The 23,894-nt window shown below is 43.2% G+C and overlaps 1 protein-coding gene across 1 annotated transcript in view; it reads right to left on the reverse strand.

Moving 5' to 3' along the window:
- Tnfrsf13b (TNF receptor superfamily member 13B) overlaps positions 1-23,894 on the reverse strand; it is a 91,041-nt gene that overhangs the window by 16,525 nt on the left and 50,622 nt on the right. Inside the window, exons 2-3 of the mRNA XM_074044759.1 lie at positions 16,396-16,479; positions 957-1,003 (exon numbers count right to left, since the gene is read on the reverse strand). Of these exons, the coding sequence (XP_073900860.1) occupies positions 957-1,003; positions 16,396-16,479 (131 nt within the window). The remainder of the gene's footprint in view (positions 1-956; positions 1,004-16,395; positions 16,480-23,894) is intronic.

A 23,894-nucleotide genomic window follows, 5' to 3' on the forward strand; every position in this document is an offset into this window, starting at 1 on the left:
CACCATGGCCTAGAAACAAGGCAGCCAAGTGACCATGGACTGGAACCTCTAAATCTATGAGGCAAAATAAACCTTTCCTCCTTTGGGACTAATACAGTTTTAGGCCAGCCACAGTGGCTCAAGGTGGTAATCATAGCTACTCAGGAGATCTGAAGAATAGAAGTTTCGAGGCCAGCCCAGGCAAAAAGTTCACAAAATCCCATCTCGGCCAATAGAAGCTGGACCTGGCAGTGCACACCTGTCATTTCAGCTAGTTGGGAAGTATAAATAGGAGGATCAAGGTCCAGTCCAGTCCGGGCATAAAAGCAAGACCCTACATGAAAAATACCTAAAGCAAAAAGGGCTGGGGTGTGGCTCTCAAATGGTAGAGTGCCTGCCTAGCAAATGCAAAGTCCTAAGTTCAAACCCCAGTACCACAAAAAAGAAGACTGAGTTTTAAATTTGTTTTACAATACACAAGTTAAAAATGATTGGAAAATAAAAAGATAGAGCTTCAAGGATTTTTGAAACTGATAATGGGTACACAGAAATTTATTGTGCTATCTTCTCTATGTTTATGTATGTTTGATAATTTCTATAATAAAAATTTTTCAAAAGAAAGTAACAGAGAATGACAAAGAAGGGCTAACTTCTGCTGGGTAGTCAGAAGAGACCTCTGATACTTGGCTGGAGACCTGAAGGTTGGCTAGGAGGGAGATGAGAGAAAATGAATGTGGGAAATGCATTCCAGGCAGAGGAACAGCATGTGCAAAGGGCCTGAGGCAGGAAAGAAGGCAGCATGTTTAAGAAACTGAAAGGAGCCAATGCAGCCAGAGCAGAAAGCTTGAAGGCAAAGAGGCACTACACTGTACACCTCACTCCCCTTCTCGTACTTCTCCACTGCCTGACAGAGGAGGATCTGGGGAAAGTGTGGTGGGGGATGGTCCAGGCCCCTGGGCTCAGGCCCCATAACTCACTGCAGAAGGTTGTGCAGATGCGCTGGCTCCGAAGGCTGCAAGTCAACCTGCAGGAGACGCAGGTGGTCAGCAGGGGGTCCCAGTACTGCTCTTCAGGGCAGGATCCCATAGCCACCCCTGGCCACAGGCCCTGTGGAGCTGAGAGGTGGGAGAGTCAGGAAAGCTGGCAGTGGCCTGGAACCCATGTGGCTTCTCCATCCACATTCCTAGATGCATTCTCCGACTCAGCAGGCAGAGGCAGCCAGACAATACTGGCTTCCAACCCAGCTGCACTTACTGGGCAATCCGGGGTAGCCACCTCTCAGAGCCTCAGTTTCCCCATCTGTGAATCAGTTGTTCTGAGGCCCTTATCACATTAGCTGCAACCTGCTTGGGTCCCTTCTCTGCCCTCCCTGTGTGCCTGGCCTCTTCCTACCACAGGATCTTTGCACATGCTCTTCACTTCCTCCTCATCCTTGGGATCTCTGTTCAAACTGCATATCCTCAGGGAGACTTTCGGAGTGTCCCCCATACTGCTACTCTCTGACAATGCCCTTTGCTGCTCCCTGTGGTCACTTTCCTTCCATGCCTGTGCTTGTTTCACACTTTCTCCTACTCTAAAGCAAGCAGATGTGGCACAGCTGTTCCTCATTCTTTGTCCATTGCTGAGTCCTCAGGATCTGCAGTGCTTAGGATATAGTACGTGCTGGACATGGCGTTTTAGAAAGCAGACCCAGCCGTTGCCTAGCCTACAGCAGCCACTCGATAAATGTCAGCTTCCTTCCCTTTTTCTTGCTTCTTGAGGTGTGAGACACACATGACAGTGTAAAGGACTCAACGTCTTATGTATACAGTTTGGAAAATTTTTATCTCTATATATAACCATGTCACTACAACCCACATGGAGGCAGAGACCGTTTCTCGCACCCAAAGTGATTCCCAGATCAACTCTCATTCTACACTTACTCCAGGGGTAACTACTGTCCTGACTTTTTGTGCACTGTGGGCTGACTTTGTTGCTCTAGAACTTCTAAGCCCGGCTTGTTTGCTCTTGTGGTCTAAGCCCCGAGGAGTCTGTGGGCCTCTGTGTCACCTCTTCCTTCCATGGGGTCTGGCCTGATTTCAGACCCCTGCACCCCACTTCTCTTAAATGTTTTGCAAAGCCTTTGTTTATTCTAAGAAAGTAAGCTGAGAAAAGACCTGTGACTTCCTGTTCGCCCTGGCAGCCTAAACACATGCATTTGTTTTTCTTCCCTCCTGCAAACCCAGGAACCACAGCCAAGTCCAGTCGTCCCCAAGAGAAAGAGAACAGATGTGGCTACAGGAGGACAGATGGCAGTGACATTTTGGAAGATAAAAGGACTGGGGGGACTGATTCCATGTAAAGTGTCCCCACACTGATGCCCAGAGGGGGAAGGAGCTTTTTTAAGCCACAGGACTGCAGAGGTAGAGGTGCCAAATGCACCCAGCAGTAAATGGGTGGGAGGTGTGACGTAAGAAAGAGGTCAGTTTGGAAATTTAAATCAAAAGGGCTTGACCCCAACCACATCCCCATTCTTAGGCAGGTGACAACTTGTCAGTCACCGGAGCATAAGATTAGGGTTGTCCCCCAGGCACAGCTGGGGACAGCAGCAGTGTCCTTCCTGACAATAAAGTTCGTACAAAGTCCTTCTGTCTCACTCTTCAATCAACTGACATCTGCCTGAAGGAAAGACCTAGAGACACTGTTAGGGGGAGACTCAGAAAAATGGCCAACTTCCCTCTTGTCCCCAAGAGCAAAGCATTTACATCCCCAGCTCATTCAGCACCCAGCAGCCAGGGGTCACCTGATATTGGAGTTCTGTCCCCCTAGACACAAAAGAGAGAGCAAGCCAAGCAGGAGAAACGCTCAGAGCAACCACACCAGCAGCCAGTGACCTCAGGAATACAGAACGGTGCTGCAATCGGGAAGAACACTCGGGCACTATTTTTTAAAGAACATGCACAGAATGAATTCTTAGAAATTTTAAAAAACAGCCAGAATCAGGACATTAGTAGACGGGTCGCTGAAGAAATTTCTCCACTAGGAAGTGACGGACTGGTTCAGGAGGGCTGCAGGTTGGCTGGCGATTTGGAGGACCTTAGCTTCCAGACTGAGAGGCTCCACAGCTGTCCTGGGATGTGAGGGGGTGTTAGGGAAGACAGTGGCCCAGGAGGTGCCAGGAACCTGTCCCCTGGTTTGGACGTCTGGAGCTGCCCAGGAAAATGCAGTGATCAGGCTGTGGAGCTTCAGGAACCCAGGGGAGGCCATGGTGGGGACTGCCTACCCCTGCCCCGACCCCAGCCCCAGGAAGGCAGCACTGGGGGTGGCTGGCCCAGCCAGCAGGAGCCTGGATGGACAACATGGCCCTTGACCTTCAAATCTTGAGGCTGTGGACTCTGACTGCTGACCACTGCTTTGGATCAGTGAGGGTGCAACAGAGAGGCAGCCATGATTTCCACTCCCTAGGACTGATGTACCTTCTGGGGGATTTTAAAGAAAGAGTACCCTCCTCTTCTTTGGGGACATTTGAGGAAATCTTTGACAGGACACTGACTGACCGCAGAGATAGAAGACAGAATCATCAGTGACCACACACAAGGAACATGTACTATGAAAAAATTGTTTGAAAAAGACAAAAGCTTCAGCTCTTCACAAGCAGGATTCAGTCCCTGAGGAGTGGGGAAATCAGATTTAATAGAGTTACCACACATAATGCTCAAAACGTCCAGTTCTCAAAAAAATTACAAAACACACAAAGAAGCAGGAAAATAAGATGACATTAGCCATCCACAAGGAAGCCAGTACATTGGAACAAGTCAAGGATGATAAATCTGTGACCTTGAAGATGTTCAATGAGCCAAAGGAAGTCATGGACAAAAACTAAAGGAAAGCAGTGTGTGAGTAAAATGAGAATATGAATAAACTGCTAGTAATCATAAAAAGTCACCAAAACTTGGAAGAAACCATGTGGTACTTCAGTAAGCAAATATATAAAAGAAACTGTGATAGAAGAATTGTAGCTCAAGGTCAGCCCAAGCAAAAAGTTATTAGGACCCCCATCTCAAATAATCAGCCAGGGGTGGTGACACATATCTGTAATCTTGGATGTTCAAGAGGTGGAAGTAGGACAATCGCAATGGGAGGTCAACTCCAGGCACAGATAGGAGACCCTAACCGAAAAACAACTAAAAGTTTTTCTGGGCTAGGGTATGACTCAAGTGTTGGAAATTTGCCTAGCAAGCACAAGGCTCTTATACCATGTACCCCCATTTAATCCAGTACTGCCAAAAAAAAAAAAGAAAGAAAAGAAAATGTGATATAGCCAAATAGAATATTCTTCAGCATTAAAAATAACCTGTCAAGCCATGAAAAAACACAGAGTAACCTTAAATCCATATCACTAAGTGAGATAAACCACTTTCTAGATTGGAAAAGCCAGTTGTGCAGATGGGTGGTTGCCAGGGATTGGGGGAGAGAATGCAACTCTTCCTTATGACGCTATACAGGTGGATGTATGTTGGCATGTTTTTGTCCAAACCCACAGAATAGGCACCACCAAGAGTGAGCTCTTGTATAAACCATGGACTCTGGGTGACAGTAATTTGTCAGTGCTGGTTCATTGACTGCAACACACATACAACTTTGCCATAGTGTGCTGATAGCAGGGAGGCTGTATGTGTTGGCGGAGGCAGGAACTCTCTGTACCTTCTGCTCAGTTTTGCCATAAACACCTAAAACTGCCCTAAAAATAGCTGATTTTTTAAAAACAGGAACCAAACAGAAATTCTGGAACTGAAAAGTCCAGTAGCTGAAATGAAAAGCTCACTAGAAGGTTATCAGCAAATTTAAGCAGGATCAGTGAACTTGAAGATAAGTCAACAGGAACTGTTATCTGTAGAACAGAAATTTTGAAAGACTGTCCTTGGGGGGATGGCAAATCCTGACAGACCTGTGGGACTTCCCCTGCCCCCCGCCCCCCGCCAAACATATGCTTCTAGAAGTTGCAGAAGGAGAGACAAGAAGCAGAGAAAATATTTGCAAACATAGTGGCCCCAAAACACCAGGAAGCTGAATCCAACAGCACATCAACGTGATTATGCTCCATGTTCAAATGGGGTTCATTCCTGCCAGGTAAAGATGTATGCAATGTATGTAATGTGTCAGGCTAACAGAATGAAAGACAACAACCCTAGACACAGAAAAAGCAACTAATAAAATTTAATGTCCATTTATGACTTTGAAATCTCAATAAATTACGTATGGAAGGAAAGTACTTTGACACAATAAAGGTCATTCATGGCAAGCCTCACCAACATTATACTCAAAAAGGGAAAAGTTGAGAGATTTTCCTTTAAAATCTAGAACAAGGCAAAGATGTCCACTCTTGCCACTCTTGCTCACATAGCACTGGAAGTCCTAACCAGAATGACTAGGCAAAAGAAAGAAAGTCCATCTAAATTGGAAAGAAGGAAATGAAATAGTTCTTGTTTGCAGATGACAGGATCTTACATACAGGAAAACCTAAAGGCTCCACCAAAAATCCATTACAACTAATAGATGAAACGAACTTGTAGGATATAAAATAGTGCTGCTTTTATATGCCAATAGCAAAGTAGCTGAAGAAGAGATCAAGAAAGCAGGCTGGTGGAGTGGCTCAAGCAGTAAGAGCACCTGCCTAGCAAGCATGAGACCCTGAGTTCAAAGCTCAGTGCCACCCCCCAAAAAAAGAAAATAATCCTGTTTATAGTAGCTGCCAAAAAATAAATTAACTACCTAGGAATAACTCCAACCAAGGAGGTGAAGGACCTCCACTGTAAGACACTGATGGAAGAAATTCAAGGAGACACACACAGGTGGAAAGATAACCTGTGTCCAGTAAGTTCCCATGTACCCCATTTTAATCTTGTTAAAATTTCAATGCTACTCAAAGCAATGAACAAATTCAAAGCAATCTCCAACAAAGTACCAATAACACTCTTCATATAAATGGAAAAACATCCCAAAATTTGTATAGAACCACAAAAGACTCCAAAGAGTCAAAGTGATGTTGAACAAAAAGAACAAAGCTAGAGATATCACATTACCTGACTTCAAAATATACTACAAAGCAATAACTAAATAGCATGCAGCTGGCACAAAAACAGACACATAGACCAATGAACAGAACAGAGAATCCAGAAGGAAATCTGTGCATCTATAGCCAACTGACTTTCAATAAAGGTGCCAAGAGTACATGTTGGAGCAAGGAAGTCCTCTTCAATCAATTGTGCTAGGAAAACTGGATGTTTATATGCAGAAGAATTAACTAGACTCCTCTCTCTCACCAGTTATAAAAACCAAGTCAAAATGCATAAAAGACTAATATGTAAGACTCAAAGTATAAACCTACTAAATGTAAATGGGGGAAATGCTTCCGTACACTGGTCTGGGCAAGGATTTTTTCTATAGGAATTCAGAAGCATAGGCTACCAAAGCAAAAACAGGCAAGCAGATCACATGACACTGAAAAGCTTCTGCACAGCAAAGGGAAAAATCAACAGTGCTGAGGTAATCTACAGAACAGGGAACTCTGGCAAGGGTTAATATCCAGATTATAGTGACAACTCAAGCATCTCAATATTTAAAAAGCTCAAGTAATCCTATCAAATTTTTTTAGGTCTCTTTTTTATTGTTGTGCTGGGTGGACGGACATTGTGGCATTTACAAAAATTCTTACAATATATCAAATAATCTTATTAAAATATGCAAAAGATTGTGGTTTATCTAGAAATAATACAGAAAATGTTGCTATTATTTTTGGTGAAGAAAATAAATTTTGCTCATCTTATTTCAAAATAAATAAGATTAAAATTTTGTTTAAACATGCAAAGGACTTGAGTGACTATTTCTCAAAAGACATGCAAATAGCCAACATGTATATGAAAAGATGCTCAACACCAGTGACCATCAGGGAAATGCACAGAGAGTCATTGCCTCTCCCCCAGGAGAATGGCTGTTATCAGTGAGGGAAGTAACCAGTGCTGGCAACGCCGTGGAGCAGGAGGCTCTCATAATGTTAGTGGGAATGTGACTAGTGCATCTATTCTGGAAAACAGTATAGAGCTTCCTCAAAAAATCTAACAATAGACACCCATGACTCACGCCTGTAATCCTAGCTACTTGAGACACTGAGATTGGGAGGATCACAGTTTGAGGCCAGCCCAGGCAAACAGTTCCCCAGATCCCATCTCTAAAATAGCTACAGTAAAATGGACTATAGGTGTGGCTCAAGTGGTACAGCACCTGCTTTGCAAGTGCGAAGCCCTGAGTTCAAATTCCAGACCCACCAAAACAAACAAACAAATAATAGGATGAGCATATGGTGCAGCAATCTCACTACTGGGTATGTATCCAAAGGAAATGAAATTAGTATGTCAAAGAGATCTATATTTTCATGTAGCTCTATTCACAGTAGCCAAGACTTGGAAGTAACCTATATATACAACAGTGGATGAATGTACAAAAAAAAAAAATGTGGTATGAAATAGCCAGGCACTGTTAGTTTATGCCTGTAATCCTGGCTGCTTAGGAAGCTGAGATCAGGAGGATCACAGTTCAACACCAGCCTGGGCAAAGAGTTTGTGAAACTCCATCTCTACCAACGGTTTGGTTTGGTAGTTCATTCCTATATGCCTGTCATCCAAGCTACAGTGGGAAATGTAAAATTGGAGGGTTGCAGGTCAGGCCAGCCTGGGCAAAAAGTGAGACCCTATCTTTAAAATAACCAGAGCAAAAAGGACTGGGGACATGGTTCAAGTGGTAGAGCACCTGCCTAGCCAGAGCAGAGCCCTGAGTTTAAACCCTAGTACAGACAAAAAACAAAAACAAAAAAGAAACCATGGAGGCCAGAAAGTATAGCATGACATATTTAAAAACAGTAAAACTGTCAACAGCAAATCATATATTGGACAAAACTGTCTTTCAGTAATGAAGGAGAAATGAAGACATTTCCAGAAAAACACAGTCTGAAGGAGTACATTACCAATAGACAAGAAAGGCTAAGGAGAGTCCTTCATGCTGAAATGAAAGCCTACTAGCAGCACTTGGGACTGTACTAACAAATATGAAACACCAGCAAAGGTAGCTACATAGGTAAACGGAGAAGCCAGAAATATGGTGCTTCTGTTATGAGCCCTAACTCCTACAATATTTAACAGACAATGCATAGAGCGATGACTAATCTATATCGGTGGTCACGCAGTGTATAAAGAGGTAACATGTGACAATGACAATATGAAGCGGAAACAACAAAGACGTATGGAGCAGAGTTTTGTATATTGATGAAGTTAAGTTGATATTATTCAGATTAGGATATTATCAACTTAAGATGCTGTTGGTAATCTTCAAGGGAACCACTAAGAAAATAACTTAAAACATGCAGAAAAGGAAAGAAATGGCAATCAAAATGGTGACTACCAAAAAGAATCAACTAAACACAAAATGGAGGAATCGAGGCACAAAAACCATGCCAGATATACAGCAAACAAAAGGTAAATGGCAGAAGCAAATCTTTATCAATAGTCATTAAATGCAAATGAACTAAAAGTCTCTATCATGCAAAGGCAGAAACAAGCAAATTGATTTTTCAAACCCATAAGATTCATCTATACACTGTCTACAGAAGACTTACTTACTTACTTTAATTAATTAATTAATTTTGCACTGCAGGGGATCAAACCCAAGGCCTACTGCATGCTAGGCAAGCACTCTACCACTGAGTTACATTCCAGCCCAAAAGACTTACTCTGTTTCAAAGGACACAAGAAAATAATAGTAAAAATACGGATAAAGATATTTTGTACAAATAGTGATTGAGAATTGAGACAGCTATGTTATTGTCAGACAAAATATACTTTATAGTAAAGCCCAATAAATACAAGAAAAGAAATTTATAGACCAATACACTTTATAAACACAGATGCAAAATATCCTAACACAATGTTAGCAAATTAAATTCAACAGCTTAGTAAGAGGATTATTCACCATGACTAAGTGGGACTTATTCCTAGAATGAAATGATGATTCAATATACAAAAATCAATCAGTAGAATGCACATTAAAAGAATGAAGAAACTACATGATCATTTAAATTAATGCATTTGACAAAATCCAACACCTTTTCATGATTAGACAGTAAAAGCTCAGCTGGTGGAGTGGCTCAAGTGGTAGAGAGCCTGCCTAGCAAGCATGAAGCCCTGAGTTCAAACCCTGTACCACCATAAAAAAAAGTAAAAGTCCAATAAACCAGGGACAGAAAAAACTTTTTTGTGTGTGGGACTAGGGTTTGAATTCAGGCCTTCATGTTTGTGAAACAGGCATTCTACTGCTTGAGCCACACCTACAGTCCATTTTGCTCTGGTTATTTTGGAGATGCGGGCTTGCAAACTATTTGCCGGGGCTGACCTCGATTCATGATCCTCCAAATCTCAGCCTCCCAAATAGCTAGGATTACAGGCATGAGCCACCAGCACCTGGCAGAAAAAAGACTTTATTAACGTGAGAAAGCCCATGTATGAAAAACCCACATCTTATAACATACTTAATGATGAAAGACTGAAACCTTTTCTTGCTAAGATCAAGAATGAGCCAAAGAAAGAGAGCTGAGACTTTTGCCACTTCTACTGAACACAGCACTGGAAACACTAACCACAGCACTTAGCCAAGAAAAGGAAATAATTAGGCAGAAGTTAAATGACCTCTGCTCCCAGACAACATGATTTTATGTGTAGAAAGCCCTAAAATATCCATACACACTAAAAACAAATTAGAGCTAAACAATATTCTTCACCATATTAAAAAAATCAGATGAATTTTTGTAGACTTGTAATGAACAACCATAAAAAGGATAAGAAAATAATTCCACTTACAATGACAAAAAAAAAAAAGGAATTAAGTATCTAGGAGTAAACTTAACCCATGAGGTAAAAAAGTATACACTGAAAACTATGTAACATTGTGAAAGGAATCTAAAAAAACTAAATAAATCAGAAGGTGTCTTGTGTTCACGGATTGGAAGACTTAATATCAATGCTGTCAAAAACAATCTACAACAACAAAAAAATTACATAAATTGAATTATATTAAAAGCAAAAGCCTGTGTGCATCAAAGGATTCTATTCAGAGAGTGAAAAGACAATATTCACTGAATAGCAGCAAATATCTGAAAATTTTATATTTGACAATGGATTCCTATCCAGAATATGTAACAAACTCCTAAAACTCAACAACAAAACCCCAAACAACTCCTGGAAAAAGTGGGCAAAAGTCTTAAAAAGTCAACATTTTTCCAAATAAGATATACAAATGGTCAGTAAGCACAGAGAAAGGTACTTAAATCACTTCTCATCAGGAAAACACAAATCAAAGCCACACTGAAAAGCTAGTGCCAGCGGCTCACACCTGCAATCCTAGCTACTTGAGAGGCTGAAATCGAGAGGATCATGGTTTGAAGCCAGCCCAGAAAATAGTTTGTGAGACCCATCTCCAAAATAATCAGAGCAAAATGGACTGGAGGAGTGGTTCAAGTGGTAGAGCACCTGCTTTACAAGCGTGAAGTCCTGAGTTCAAATCCCAGTCCCACCCTCCCAAAAAAAACCTACAATGAAATAACATTCCATACCCATTGAGATGGCTATTGACAAAAAATAGAAAATGACTAGTGTTGGGGATGTGGATAAACTTGAAATCTTCACGCATGCTCATGAGTGTGCATTATGGCTCAGCTGCTATGGAAACACTTTGGCAATTCATCCAAAAGCTAAACGCAGAACTCCCATATGACCTGTGATTCACCCTGAGGGAGATCTACAACCAGGGACATAACAGATACCTGTGCACCAGCATTCAGAGAAATATTATTTGTAATAGCCAAGAGGTAGAAACAACCAATAGGCCACCAGAAGATGGATGGGTAAACAATGCCACTCGCGTACAGGGGAATATTATCCAGATCTCAAAATGTATGAAGCACTGGCTCATGCTCCAACATGGATGAATCTTAGGACATTATATTGCATGAAATAAGCTAGGTGAAAAGGGACAGACTATACAGTTCCACTTATGTGAGGGAACTAGAAAAGGCAAATTCCGAGAATTAGAAAGTGGAATAATACAGGAATGGTGGCGCATGCCTGTAATTCCAGCATTTAGGAAGCCGCGGCAGGAGGATCTTGGGTTTGAGGCCAACCTGGGCTACACAGAGTGGAGCATAACTGATTAATAGGCCCAGAACTTCAGCTGGGGGTGATGGAAATGTTTTGGATATAAGCAGTAGTGACTGCACACATGCTTAATGTCATCAAATACTTAAAATGATTAAAGTACATTTTGTTATATATATTTTACCATAAAAACCAAAATAGGAAGGAAGGAGAAAGTAGAACAACACCTTCCAATTCATAACAGAAAATTGTCTTCAGACTAGATCACTGGATGCTATCAATCATTTGTGGGTGAATACACCTGGTGTCAGATGTGCAAGGACTTGGCAATGCTGGAGGATAAGCTCTCTTATCCAGGGAGTTGGCAAAACTGTGACGGCTGGGGGAGAAAGACAGCAGCCCTCTCAGAAGAGAGGTGAAGAAGACAGGGAGGAAAGTCCCCCAATCAAACACTTAAAGGTGAGAAGATTTAAAATATAAAAGTTATAGGAAATAATTTGAGAATTTCTTTATAACCTTGGAGTATGAGAGGTCTTTCTAACTATGATCTGAAATCCAAAAATCCATAAAAGATTGATAGACTAGAGCACAAAACAAACAAGTAAATAACAAAAACTTGATGACAACAAACATCTTGCGGGAAGTGCAGACATAGGAGAGACAGGAACACTTGCACTGCATATATGAAGGGTGAACAGAAAGAGAAAGACCAGCCACCCACCAGAGAAATGGGGAAAGGCCCTAAGTAGACAGTTCGCAGACAGAAATATAGCATCAAGATGTGTGGGGTCACTCGTCAGGGACAGGCAAATTCAAACCACACTCACACCAACAGAGTGTTAAAAATCCAAATGTTTAAAACTTCCCCTATGTGCCAAGCCACGAGGAAAGTGGCCCTTTCTGTCGTTGTGGAAGGAGAGTAAATAGGGACACCTTTCATGGAGTGCATTTGGACATTTGTCAAAATTACAGATGACCCAGTGACTAAACTGTGAGATGTATCCTGCAGCACAAAATGAGAAACTCATTGCAGCAATGTTTGCAATAGGCAAAGACTGGAAGTCAATTCCTTTGGGAATTGACTGAGCAAATTACAGTGCACTTGTTCATAAGACTATTAAGACAAGTAATGAAGAAGCTCTTTATATATATTGTGATGGAGAGAATTTTAAGACATATTCATAACAACATGGTCCATAGGCTTTTATTTATATATATATATATATATATATATATATATATTTTTTTTTTTTGGCACTGGGGTTTGAACTCAGGGCCTCATGTTTGCTAGCCAGGTGCTCTTATCACTTGAACCACTCTGCCAGCCAGATTTTTCTTTCAAAAAGGGAGAAAGTTCTAATTTATTATTATAAGTGTTAGGATAAGCATAAAGAAAGTCTATTTAAAAAAATAATAAACCAAAAACAGTATTTTAAATAATACATTCTAAAAAAATTTTAAAAAGAAATTCAAGACTTGTACATAGAAAACTACGTGTTGTTGAAAGAAAACTTAAAGAAATAGAAAGACATCCAATGTTCATGAGTTGAAAGACTTAATACGTTAAGACACTTGCCAAAATGTTCTGTAGCTTTGATGGCATCCCAATAAAACTCCCAGCTGGCTTTTCTGCAGAATTTTTCAAGCTGATTCTAAAATTCATATAGAAATGTAAGAGAACCAGATGATGCAAAGAAATCTTGAAAAAGAAGAACAAAATTAAAGAACTCACACTTCCCCATTTCCAAACTTACTACAAAGCAACAGTAATTATGAGAATGTGGTTCTGGCTTAATGACAGACATAGCTCAATAGAGTAGAATTAGGCGTTCAAAAATAAAGCCTAGCAGTTATGGTTAATTAATTTCCAATAATGATACCAAGACAATTCAATGGCATAAAGAATGGTCTTGTACACAAATAGTGCTGGGACAACTGTACGTCCACACAGAAAAGAGTGGATTTACACCCCTACCTCACACCACTGACTCCAACTGGATCTCAGTGTAACAGCTAAAACTATACAGAAAAACTCTTAGAGCCAAGAACTAGTGGCTCACGCCTATAATCCCAGCTCCTCAGGAGGCAGTGATCAGGAGGATCACAGGTTGAAGCCAGCCCCAGTCAAATAGTTTGTTAGACCCTTTCTCAAAAATACTCAACACAGAAAAGGCTTGGTGGAGTGGCTCAAGTGGTAGAGTGCCTGCCTAACAAGCATGAGACCTTGAGTTCAAACCCCAGTACCGCCAAAAACTCAGAAGAAAGCACAGGGATAAATCTCCATGATTTGGCGTTTAACAATGACACCAAATGTACATGTGATAAAAGAGAATTGATTGACCAGTTGGACTTCATCAAAATTAAAACTTGTCTTCCAAAGAAACCACTAATAAGAAAACAATCCACAGACTGGGAAGAAATATTTGTGTATAATAAGGAACTTGTATCCAGAATATAAAAAGAACTCATAACTAAATAATAAAGCAACAGCCCAACTGTAAAATGGTATAGAGTTGAGTAGACATTTTCCAAAAAAATTATACGAACGACCAAAAAAGCACACGAAAGGCGCTCGGCACCATTATCATTAGGGGAAAAGCAAATCCAAACCACAGTGCGATCCCCTTCCCAGCCACTAGAATCGCTAGAATGAGAAAGATGCGCCCTGACAAGGGTTGGTGAGGACGTGGAGAAACCAGATCCCCTGTGCATTAAGTGGATGATAAAATGGCGCGGCCTCTTTGCCAAACAATCGGCAGTTCCTCAAAACATTAAACAGAATCTCCACATGACCCAGCAATTCCACTTCCGTCCAAGAGAAAGGGAAACATGTCCACCCCAAACTACTGCCCACCCTGTGCAGCAGCAGCTGAGAGGACAACAGGCACGGAGCAGAGCAACCTCCAAGAGGTTCCAAGACCCATTCATGGCTTGGGAGCCACCGAAGCTACTGGACCGGAAGGAGAAGAGGTGCCCAGTTGAGCACATGGTAGACACCCAACTGACCGGAAGGTGCTCTCCCTGCTCCTTCTTCCTCTACCACCACCTAGACCTATGTGAAACCCCAAAGCCACTCTCCAGCTCCAGAAAGGGGCAGGAAACTCCCAAAAGTGACACCAGCCAGGCAGAACTGCTTGAGAAAGCAGCTCTGCTGACAGAGAGGACGGGAAGAACTCCTCTTACAGCCAGGGCTTGGGACTGGGCTCACACCTCTGCATCAGAGGGTTCAGACCAGGACTGAGACTCCCCCGCACTCAGAAAGCAGTCAGGAGGGAAATTCTTAGAGGCCTGTGCCCTGGTCCTTCTGGCACGCATGGCTAGTTAACAGGTGTGGTACCAAGAAAGACCTCTGCGGCCTCGAGCTTCAAACACGCTGAGTTAAAGAAAGTCAAGGGCAAACAGAAAAGACCTGACATAGTTCAGGACCATGAGGTTGAGGAGCTGCTTGACGGAGTAACTTGCAATCATTCATTTACAGCAAGAACAATAGCAAATATCCAGCAAAAACACCTGTGTTCAAATCTAAAACTAAGTGTACTCCTGTGTAGCAAGTTTGACTATGTTCTGTTCTGATTACCTTGAAAGAGGAAGGAAAGACTTGAATCTCTCACTACCAGGTTATATAAGACTGTTTACATGACTAGCCTTCTCAATACTATTATTAAAGTAAAAACGAACAGTTTAAGGGACTGGAGAAGAGACTCGAGTAGTATAGGGCCTACCTGGCAAGAATGAAGCCCTGAGTTCAAACCCTAGTCCCATCAAAAAATAAAAAATAAAAAAAATTTAAAAAAAAAAACAGTTGAAGAACAGAATGAAATCTGAAGCCTCAGCTCTTTGTTAGTAAACCAAATACATGCAATTTATTTCTTTTATGCAAAACTTTTTCTATTTGAACAAACAGCACCATTAGCTACACTACATAAATTAAGGTGGTTAATTTGCATTTTATTTGTTTACATTTTTGTTTTTAATTTGTAAATGATTTAGCTTTTATTGTTATATGAGAACTGTAAGCAAAAAGATTATAACCCCATTTTGATGAAATGTTAAAATAATGTGTTAAGGTTTTTAGAAAAGTCAAGGCACTTTCTAAACTGCTCAGAGCCTTTGTGACTTCAAGAGATGTCTGACAGTTTTGAAACACTTTTCTCTTTCTTTCTTTTTTTTGCCGGTACTGGAGTTTGAACTCAGAGCCTTTTGCTAGGCAGGCACTCTACCACTTGAGTCACTCCAACAGTCCATATAAAACACTTTTGATTTAGGGGACCACTGAGGGGACAGCTGGTGGCAACTTTATAGGCAAGAAGAGGCTAGTCCAAGGTCAAGAGTGAGTCTATGAACAAGGGGAGCTAGAATGCCTTCTCCTGGCCAGGGCTGATTCCACAACACCGGCAGCCCTCCTGGGCACCAGGCCACAATTCTGGCTGCTTCCCGACTCCTGGTCCTGGGTCTCCCAGGAATCTTGTCCTGGGTCAAGGTGGCCTGTGGTCACTGCCTCTTCCAACACTCTAAGAAACCGTATGTACGTGAGCCCTTTGTATGCATCTGGGGACGTGGTCGCTGGACACAAATAAAAAGCAGAGCAAAGATGCACTGCGGTGTGGAGGCTGGAGGTAAGGGGAGCAGTTCAGACCCACCTGCAAAGTGAGGGACTGGTTTGAAACAAATGGCCGTGTTGGAGTCCTACTTTTTTTTTTTTTGGCAATGCTGAGGCTCAAACCCATGAATGTCAGGCAAGCGCTCTACCACTGAGCTACACCCCCAGCACCATGATGGAGTGCTGATGTGAACGTATCAACTGAGAAAGGCATGGACACTGCACCAGGTGGGTGAACCCCACCGACTGTGTGGTAACACTAGAGAGAAGTAGTAAGGCCTGATGGTTTGGGGGAGATTAGAGGTTTTAAGAGATGAATCCTGAGATATCTACAAATCCACCATGTAATGTTTGGGACCTGCTTTAAAATGATCCAGTGGAGGTGGAAGGGGAAAGATGGGATTGCCTCATCATAAAAGGAGCAATTCCTGCCCACTCCCAGCCTTGCATTACTCTCCTGGAAGTCGAGACCTGCACCCCCAAAGGGCCCAGTCTGGGGGCTCTCCATGTGCAGGACTGCCAGCCATCCTGGGGACTCCCCAAGCCTGTGCCTCTGTGTGGGCACCCATGGGACCCCACCAAACCCACAGGTGCTGGGGGCCTCGACCCTTCCCCAGTGCCCCCTGCCCGGCTACTCACACCACTCCTCGCGGCCCGCCTGGCTCCTGCCTCAGTGCCCACTCTGGCTCAGGCCTCTCATTACTCAGGGTGTTTATTATTAGCCTGAAATTTGATTAGTACCTGGGCCACACTTCCTGGGTTTTCCCCTCAAACTGGGGGATGTAAATCAGCTGCCCTTGCGCCTGCGCACTCAGCCCTAGGAACCAAGTGGGGCGGCTGGGGTGGGGCTGGAGAGTCTCATAGCGCTGTCCACTAGTGATACATAGGGGTAGGGGCCTGGCCTAGCCATGGGATGAGATGTCCATTCTGATATGGCTTGGGCGCTCCTAGACTTTCCCCAGCTCACCTGAAAGGTGCCTGTTCTCCCACCCCAGGGCACATACTGAGCCAAGCTCTCTGAACTAGTTCTCCGACTCCCAGCAGGCTCAGTTTTGGCTCCTCTGGGACAACCTTACCCTGTTTCCTTGCTTGACTCAGTTGAGATGTCACCTCCTCCAGAAAGTCATCCGTAACTGCCCCGACTTTCTATTTACTTAGGTATAACCTGTCAAAGTGATAAGCAGGCTGAACACTAGACCCAGGCCTGGGTCTAGTGTGAATCCTGACTCTGACACATACTGACTGGAGGCCTTGGTGGCAATTTCCGTACGTAATGTTTCTGTGCTTCCGTGTTCTCATCTGTAAATTAGGCCCAATAACATTACCTGTCTCATTTTTGAGAATGAGATGAGTTCACACAGTCACATGCTTAGAGCAAGTTCTTTGCACTCTGAGTTTCCAAAAATGACATGAAGGGTTACTACTTCAGCCCTTATTAGGAAGCCTGGCAGGCACACTCCCACGTCCACTGTAGCACTATTGGCAATAGCCCAGCTATGGAATCAACCTGTGTCCATTCATGGATGAATGGATAAAAAAAAAAATCTTAGTATATACACATAATGGAATACTATTCAGCCTTAAAGAAGAAGGAAATACTGTCATCAGTACCAACATGGATAGAACTGGAGGACATTATGTTAGGGAAAATAAGCCAGGCATGAGAAGACAAAAGCTGAATGTTCTCACTCATGTGGGTTCTAAAAAATTTAATCTCATAGAAGTTGAGCATAGAATGTGGTTACCAGAGACTGGGGAGAGAGGATGGAGAGAGGTCAGTCAGCAGGTACCAAATTATAGTTAGATAGGAGGAAGTTCTGGTGTCCTGTTGTGTGGTAGGATGACTATGGTTAACAATAGTATACTGCACAGCTAGAAGAGGGCAGGGATGTAGCTCAGTGGTAGAGCGCTTGCCTGGCATGCCCAAGGCCCTGGAAGCACTGCAAAAAAAAACTAGAGGAAAGGGGAGAGGACTTGGTAAAAGTTCAAGTTGACAGATATGCTAATTGCCCTGACTTGATCCTTACATCATGTATACATGAATGAAAGCATATCGTACCCACAAAAATATGTGATTATTATGTGTCGATAAAAAAGAAATAATAACTTAAAACTTTAAAACCAAAGGAAGCCCATGGCCATTAAGGAGAACAATTTTGAAGGAAGAGAAGGAGCCAGGCAGGTGGAGCAGGAGAGAGGCATTGGAGGCATTGGTGTATGTGTGAGAGGGGCTGGCGGGAAGGCAGGAAGCAGGCCAACCGGGATGATGGTGCTCAGAGCAGGGAAGGAAACACCGCGACTGGTAAACTTAAAATTGCTCAATCTCACCAGTCATCAGAAAAATACACTACAGAGAAACTGTAAGAAAAAGTACTCAGAAGGTGCAGGTAAGGTGGCTCGTGTCTGAAATCCTAGCTAATCATGAGGCAGAAATTGGGGGGATCAAGGTTTGAGGCCAGCCTGGGCAAAAAGTTAGCAAGGCCTCATCTCAACCAGTAAGCTGTGCATGGTGACGCACACCTGTCATCTCAGCTATGAGGGAGGTAAAAGTAGGAGGATTGTGTGTGTGAGGCCAGCCTTTTCTTCCAAAAAGGAAGAAAAGAAGGGAGGAAGGAAGGGAGGGAGTGAGGAAGAGAGGTAACTCAGTGGTAGAACACAAGGCCCTGGGTTCCCACTCCAGCACCACAAAAGAAAAACAAATTAAAAAATACAGTTTAAACAACAATGACAAATTAACTTTTATCCATTAAGTTGACAAAGTTTTAGTTTGACCCTATCTCTTGCTGGAAGTGATCTATGCAGATATGGACTTATATCCTCCTGGAAGGTCTGGGGGGGTGACAGCATTTGGGGGACAATCTGCCAGGGTCAATTAACATATAGAATATATACCTATCCCTGTTGGTGAACCTAGAAATTCCCCATCACTGAAGCCTTGTTAGTGACAGAAGGAGGCTGGAAACAAATTAGATGCCCATCCAATGGGGACAGTGGAACCCGATGAGCAATGTGGGTAGCATCTAAAGAGAGCGAGGCTGGTCAGGGCAGGCTCCCAAGGGGAGAAGCTAGTTTATAGCATGGTGGTTACCATACAATGCCTTTTCATAAAACACCAAAAGCCTCTCTCTCTCTCTGTCACACACACCACACACACACACACACACACACACACACACACACACGTGCATAGGAATGCCATGAGAAATCTGAAAGTGTGGATACGATGACAGTGCCTTCTCCAGGTGGGATACGAGTGGACCAGGACTTGGGTGATGTTCAAAGGGAACCTTAGTCCTCTGTGGGAGCTTTTCATTACTTGTGTCCATGAAAAGCAGCAAAAGCACAGCTGGGCCCTGAGGAGGTGACCCTGAGACCCTATTGCCGGGAACTTTCTGCCTGTCACAATGGGGCAAGCCCAGGGTCTCTACTAATGGCTGTATTTCATCTCCTCCTGCCTTCCATTTACACCCCCATCCCTGAGGGTAGCTCTGGCTGGCACAAAGCCCTTCCTGCTCTGTTGAGCAGACTGTGCCTTCCAGAAGCGGAGCTGGACCAGGCTAGACTGGGTCCTGCCAGTCTGATGCCACACGCATGTTGTCTTGGTCAACGAATAGCACTTTGGGGTTTCAAAGCCAGCAGGCGCTACGCATGAAATGAAAACCAAACAAATCCAGCCTGCCTTTAGGGGCAGCTGGGAATTGAAGGGAGGGTCCCTCTTGGTCACAGCTCATTAATGCTTTTGCAGAATAGTGATAGGGGTTTCCTTTGTTCTTTTTTCTTCTTCTTCTTCTTCTTTCTTGTTTTTGTGCTAGTGGTTTCTAAACCTCATTCTACACTTTCCAAACCTCATTCTGAAACTTGCTGTTTCTGAGCCATCACCCAGGAACATCACAGGGTTCTGATTGTAAGCTCCACAGTCAAGGTGACAGGAAGTTTTAGAAGCCTGAGTAAAGATACTTTGTGTACCTCAAGGTTTGAGAGCTGGTTCATTTACATATGTATAACCAAGTAGCTAAAACACACACATGGTAAAGGAAACTTCCAGAGTATAAAAAGGAATATAGTGAGAAGGCAATTCTCCCATCTGGATACCCTACACTCACCGTGCCAGCCTCTGGCAAAGCCCAGGCACTTGCTCACACACATCTATGTCACTGGGTGATCTGCTTCCCCTCCCCAACCTCTGTCTGCACAACACTGCCTTGTACAAATCAAGCACAGATTTCCATGTGACATTGTCATTTCATAAGTCCTGCCAATCAGGCCTGATTGTTTTTAAGCTCTCAAAGTGTTCTTTAGGAATAATCGCCTAGAGTTGATGCAGTGCTTACTCTGCTCCAGGTGCTGTTCTCAATGCTTTACATCTGTTCATTAATGCATATTTGATTTTCTTCATGTATCCTTGAAGGCTTGTGTTGCCTAAGTGGTTGCTTAAGTGGAATTGCTTAATTAAAGAGAACATTGTCACATTGATATGTTTCCCAGTGACATTGTCCCACACACATGGGCAACATCTTCCATGGTACCTTCACCCACAGACACACGGCCACACTGCCTGTCATGGACAACTTGTGCTGCCTCCTGTCTGCCACCCTCCTCTGGCCTTTTTGGTTGAGGCTATGCTATTAAATCTTCTCAGAGTCAGTTCTGGAGTTAAGTCAAACAAGCAAAAGTGTCCCCAAAAGGACATTTCTGAGAAATGCGGTGCAAGCCCTCATTTCATTATCACAATTTATTTAAATGACTCAGGTGCACTGAATTTCCTATGGGCTGGCAAAGTTGCTCAAGTGGTGGCGTGCTTGCCTAGCAAGCTCAAGGACCTGAGTTCAAGACCCAGTACCAAAAGTAAAACCAAAAAACAGCCTATGTGCTAATCAAAGCCAGCTGCTCCTTCCACCTGTACTAACTTCTCAGAAATGCGAGATATCATGATTTTGGCAAAACCCAATTTGAAGAAGTGAACGGTAGCTTCTTTATAACAGGACTCCCCAACCTCTTATGAGAAGACCTACTTGTTTCTTTTTATTTAAAAATTTTTCCCACATCGCTTTTTACTATGAAAAATCCAAAACTTAAAGCAAGGTGAAAAGGGAACATCATGAACACCCATGTATCTTCCTGTGAGTCCGTCAACTCTTCTCACTGGGGTCTATTGCCTGCCACTACATCACCACCTTCTTGCTAAGACATCTGAAGGCCATTTGCAGATGTAGTGACATTTCACTGGCAGATGCTACAGCTGATTGTCATTCCTGATGTCAACCACAGTTCCACGACATCGAGTCCTGCTTCTCTCTCTCTCTCTCTCTCTCTCTCTCTCTCTCTCTCTCTCTCTCTCTCTCAGCAGCACTGGGGTTTGAACTCAGGGCCTCATGCTTGCCAGGCAGGCACTCTTGCCACTTGAGCCACTCTGCAAGCAATGACTGCTTTTCTTGAATTAGGATCCTGACAGAGGTTACACATTGCTTTTTTTCTTTGGCTATTTTTTGTCTACAGTATTTCCCAACTCCCATTTGCTCTTTTTCTTTTATCTTCTTTTCCTTCTTTGGTTTCTGCTATATTTTGGAACTTGAATATCCTCCAAAGGCCCACATATTAAAGTTTGGTCCCCAATCTGTGGTGCTATTGGAAGGTGGTGGAACTTTTAGAAAGTGGTGCCTAGTGGGAAGAGGTTAGGTCACTGGAGCATGCTCTTGAAGGGACTATAAGATCCTAGCCCCTTCCTGACTCTTTTTGCTTCCTGGCCTTCATATTTTGCTCCACAACACACTCCCTGACGTGATGTTCTGCCTCACCACAGGCCCAAAAGCAATGGAGCCTTTGGGAACTGAAACCTCCAAAACCATGAGCCAAAATTAAGCTTTCCTTCTTTTAAGTAAATTAGCTCAGGTATTTTGTCACAGCAACAGAAAACTGACTGACACAGCTTGTTTGACCTCAGTTTGATAAAAAGGCTTGGCCATCATATTACAGAAGATTCTGTTTTGCTCTCTGAGTTTCCTCCTAATGTTGAACTTGTCCCTCTGATCCCTGAGAGTTCCGAGGTGCTCACTGTCGGCCTGTACCCCCTCCCCAGGGATGCTAAATCAGATCATTTATGCAGGTGGTAATACCAGGTGTTCCCATGGGAGGTAACTGTGCCTTTTGTGATTAGTGTCACCTGTGGGTGGTACTTTGGCACCTTGTGAACATCCTTGTCCCCAGTGAAAGGAAGAACTTTCTGTTGACAACTTTAGTGTCTGTTGATGGTCCTTGGCTAAAACAAATGTCACACTTCCAAGCTGGTGGCTTTCTAAACCTACCATCCCTTCCTTATTCTTGGCAGGTGTCATTCTGTGAAGGAGAGCTTTCTTTTTTGCTATGGTTTTTGATAAGTGCACCCCAAAGGCCCATGTGTTAAAAGCTTAGTTGCCAACCTGTAGAGTTATAGGGAGATAGGGCAATCTTTAGTAAGTGGAACCTTGTGGGAAGAAGTTAGGTTATTGGTAGTGGATCCTTGAAGAGGATATTGGGATCCCAGCACCCCCTCTCTTTCTGCTTCTCAGCTGCCATGAGGTGAATGGTCTTCTCCACCATATGCTTCTGCCATGATGTACTGAACCCCTAAAGTCCCAAAACAACAAGGCCAAGTGACCATGGATTGAAACCTCTGAAACCATGAACCAATATAAACCTTTCCTCTTTTTAAGTTGATTATCTCAGGTATTTTGTTCCAGTGATGGAAAGCTGACTAACACATTTTTATTCCTTTTGAAAAAAATGTACAGAAAATGACCTTAAATAACATTACAATCACTCATAATTTTAACACCCAGAATTATGCATTAAAATGTTGGCATGTTCACCTTTAACTTTTTGTTTTAAGAAAGATAAGAGGGCTGGTAGAGTGGCTCAAGTGATCAAGTGCCTGCCTAGCAAGCATAAGGCCTGGAGTTCAAACCCCAGTACAGCCAAAAAAAAAAAAAAAGATTACAGTCAAAACTCTGCACTGCCTCTAGCTTCCTACTCTATCTCTCCCCTCGTCAGGAGGAACCACCATCATAAATGTGGTTCTGGCTTCCAGGCCTGTTTTTATACTTTTAGAAGCATGTGTTCATCTCTGAAGGATATCACAGAGCATTATTTTGTATGAATTATTTTTTTTTAAAAATTTGTGATGCTAGGGATCAAGCCCAGGGCCTTGCATATGCTGGATAAGTGCTTTACCACTGAACTACACCCCAATTTTTATATAAATAATACTCCTCATAGACCACTATGCATCTTCCTTTTCTTACCCAACACTGTTGAGACCAGCTTATTTGGGGCCACACGTAGCCAGCTTGCTCCTTCAGCTGCTGTGGGATGCCACACGTTTTTAGATTGCTTATAGCCAGCGTGGGTAGGGAATGGAGCTACAGCACCAAAGACTCCAGAAACTTTTGGATCTTAAGTTAGGAGAAAAGGAATCTGTTTGTGTGTGCCTATCTCTCTTTGTCTCTCTCTATTCTCTTGCTCTTTCTAGTTAAAAGTCCCTATTGCACAGGTGATGTTTTCAGCCTTCTCCAGTGTCATCAGGACTCTGGAAGAGAAGTATCTTAGAGGTGGATGAACGTTGAGGACTTCAGTTCCCACCACCCATTTTACAGATGGGAAAGCTGAAGCCCTGACACCTGTGGAATACACTGAAGAATTTGCCTTGTACTCAGAACCCAGCAATGTGTTCAGCACACAACAAATTTCACCAATAGTTGCCGAATGAGTAAATGAATAGAAAGAAGGTTGGAAATTAAAAGCAAGTGAGTAAGTGGAAATTAAAACCAAGCTCTGATTCCTGTGGCTTCTACTGGTGGAGTTGACCGATTCGAGAAAGGAAAATCAATGAACTGGGTCTTTCGTGAGAAGAAGGGGCCAGGCCCCAAGGGAGGCTGTCGGGTGACTCAGCGAGCACTCACCGTGCACAGGCCATTGACTACAAATGTTCTGGGGGGGAAAAGCACAAAAGCCTAGAACAGCATGGGACTCTCCCTAACACCTGGCCCCAGCCCTTGCTCTCCTCTTGCATTCCCTGTGTCTGCTCCACTGTAGTCATCCCCAAGATGGTCCAGGGGACATCCTTGGGACACTCCCAACCCACTGCCTGTGCCCTGCTCTTCCCC

Source organism: Castor canadensis, chromosome 11 (assembly GCF_047511655.1).
Source record: "Castor canadensis chromosome 11, mCasCan1.hap1v2, whole genome shotgun sequence".
Classification (NCBI taxonomy): domain Eukaryota; kingdom Metazoa; phylum Chordata; class Mammalia; order Rodentia; family Castoridae; genus Castor; species Castor canadensis.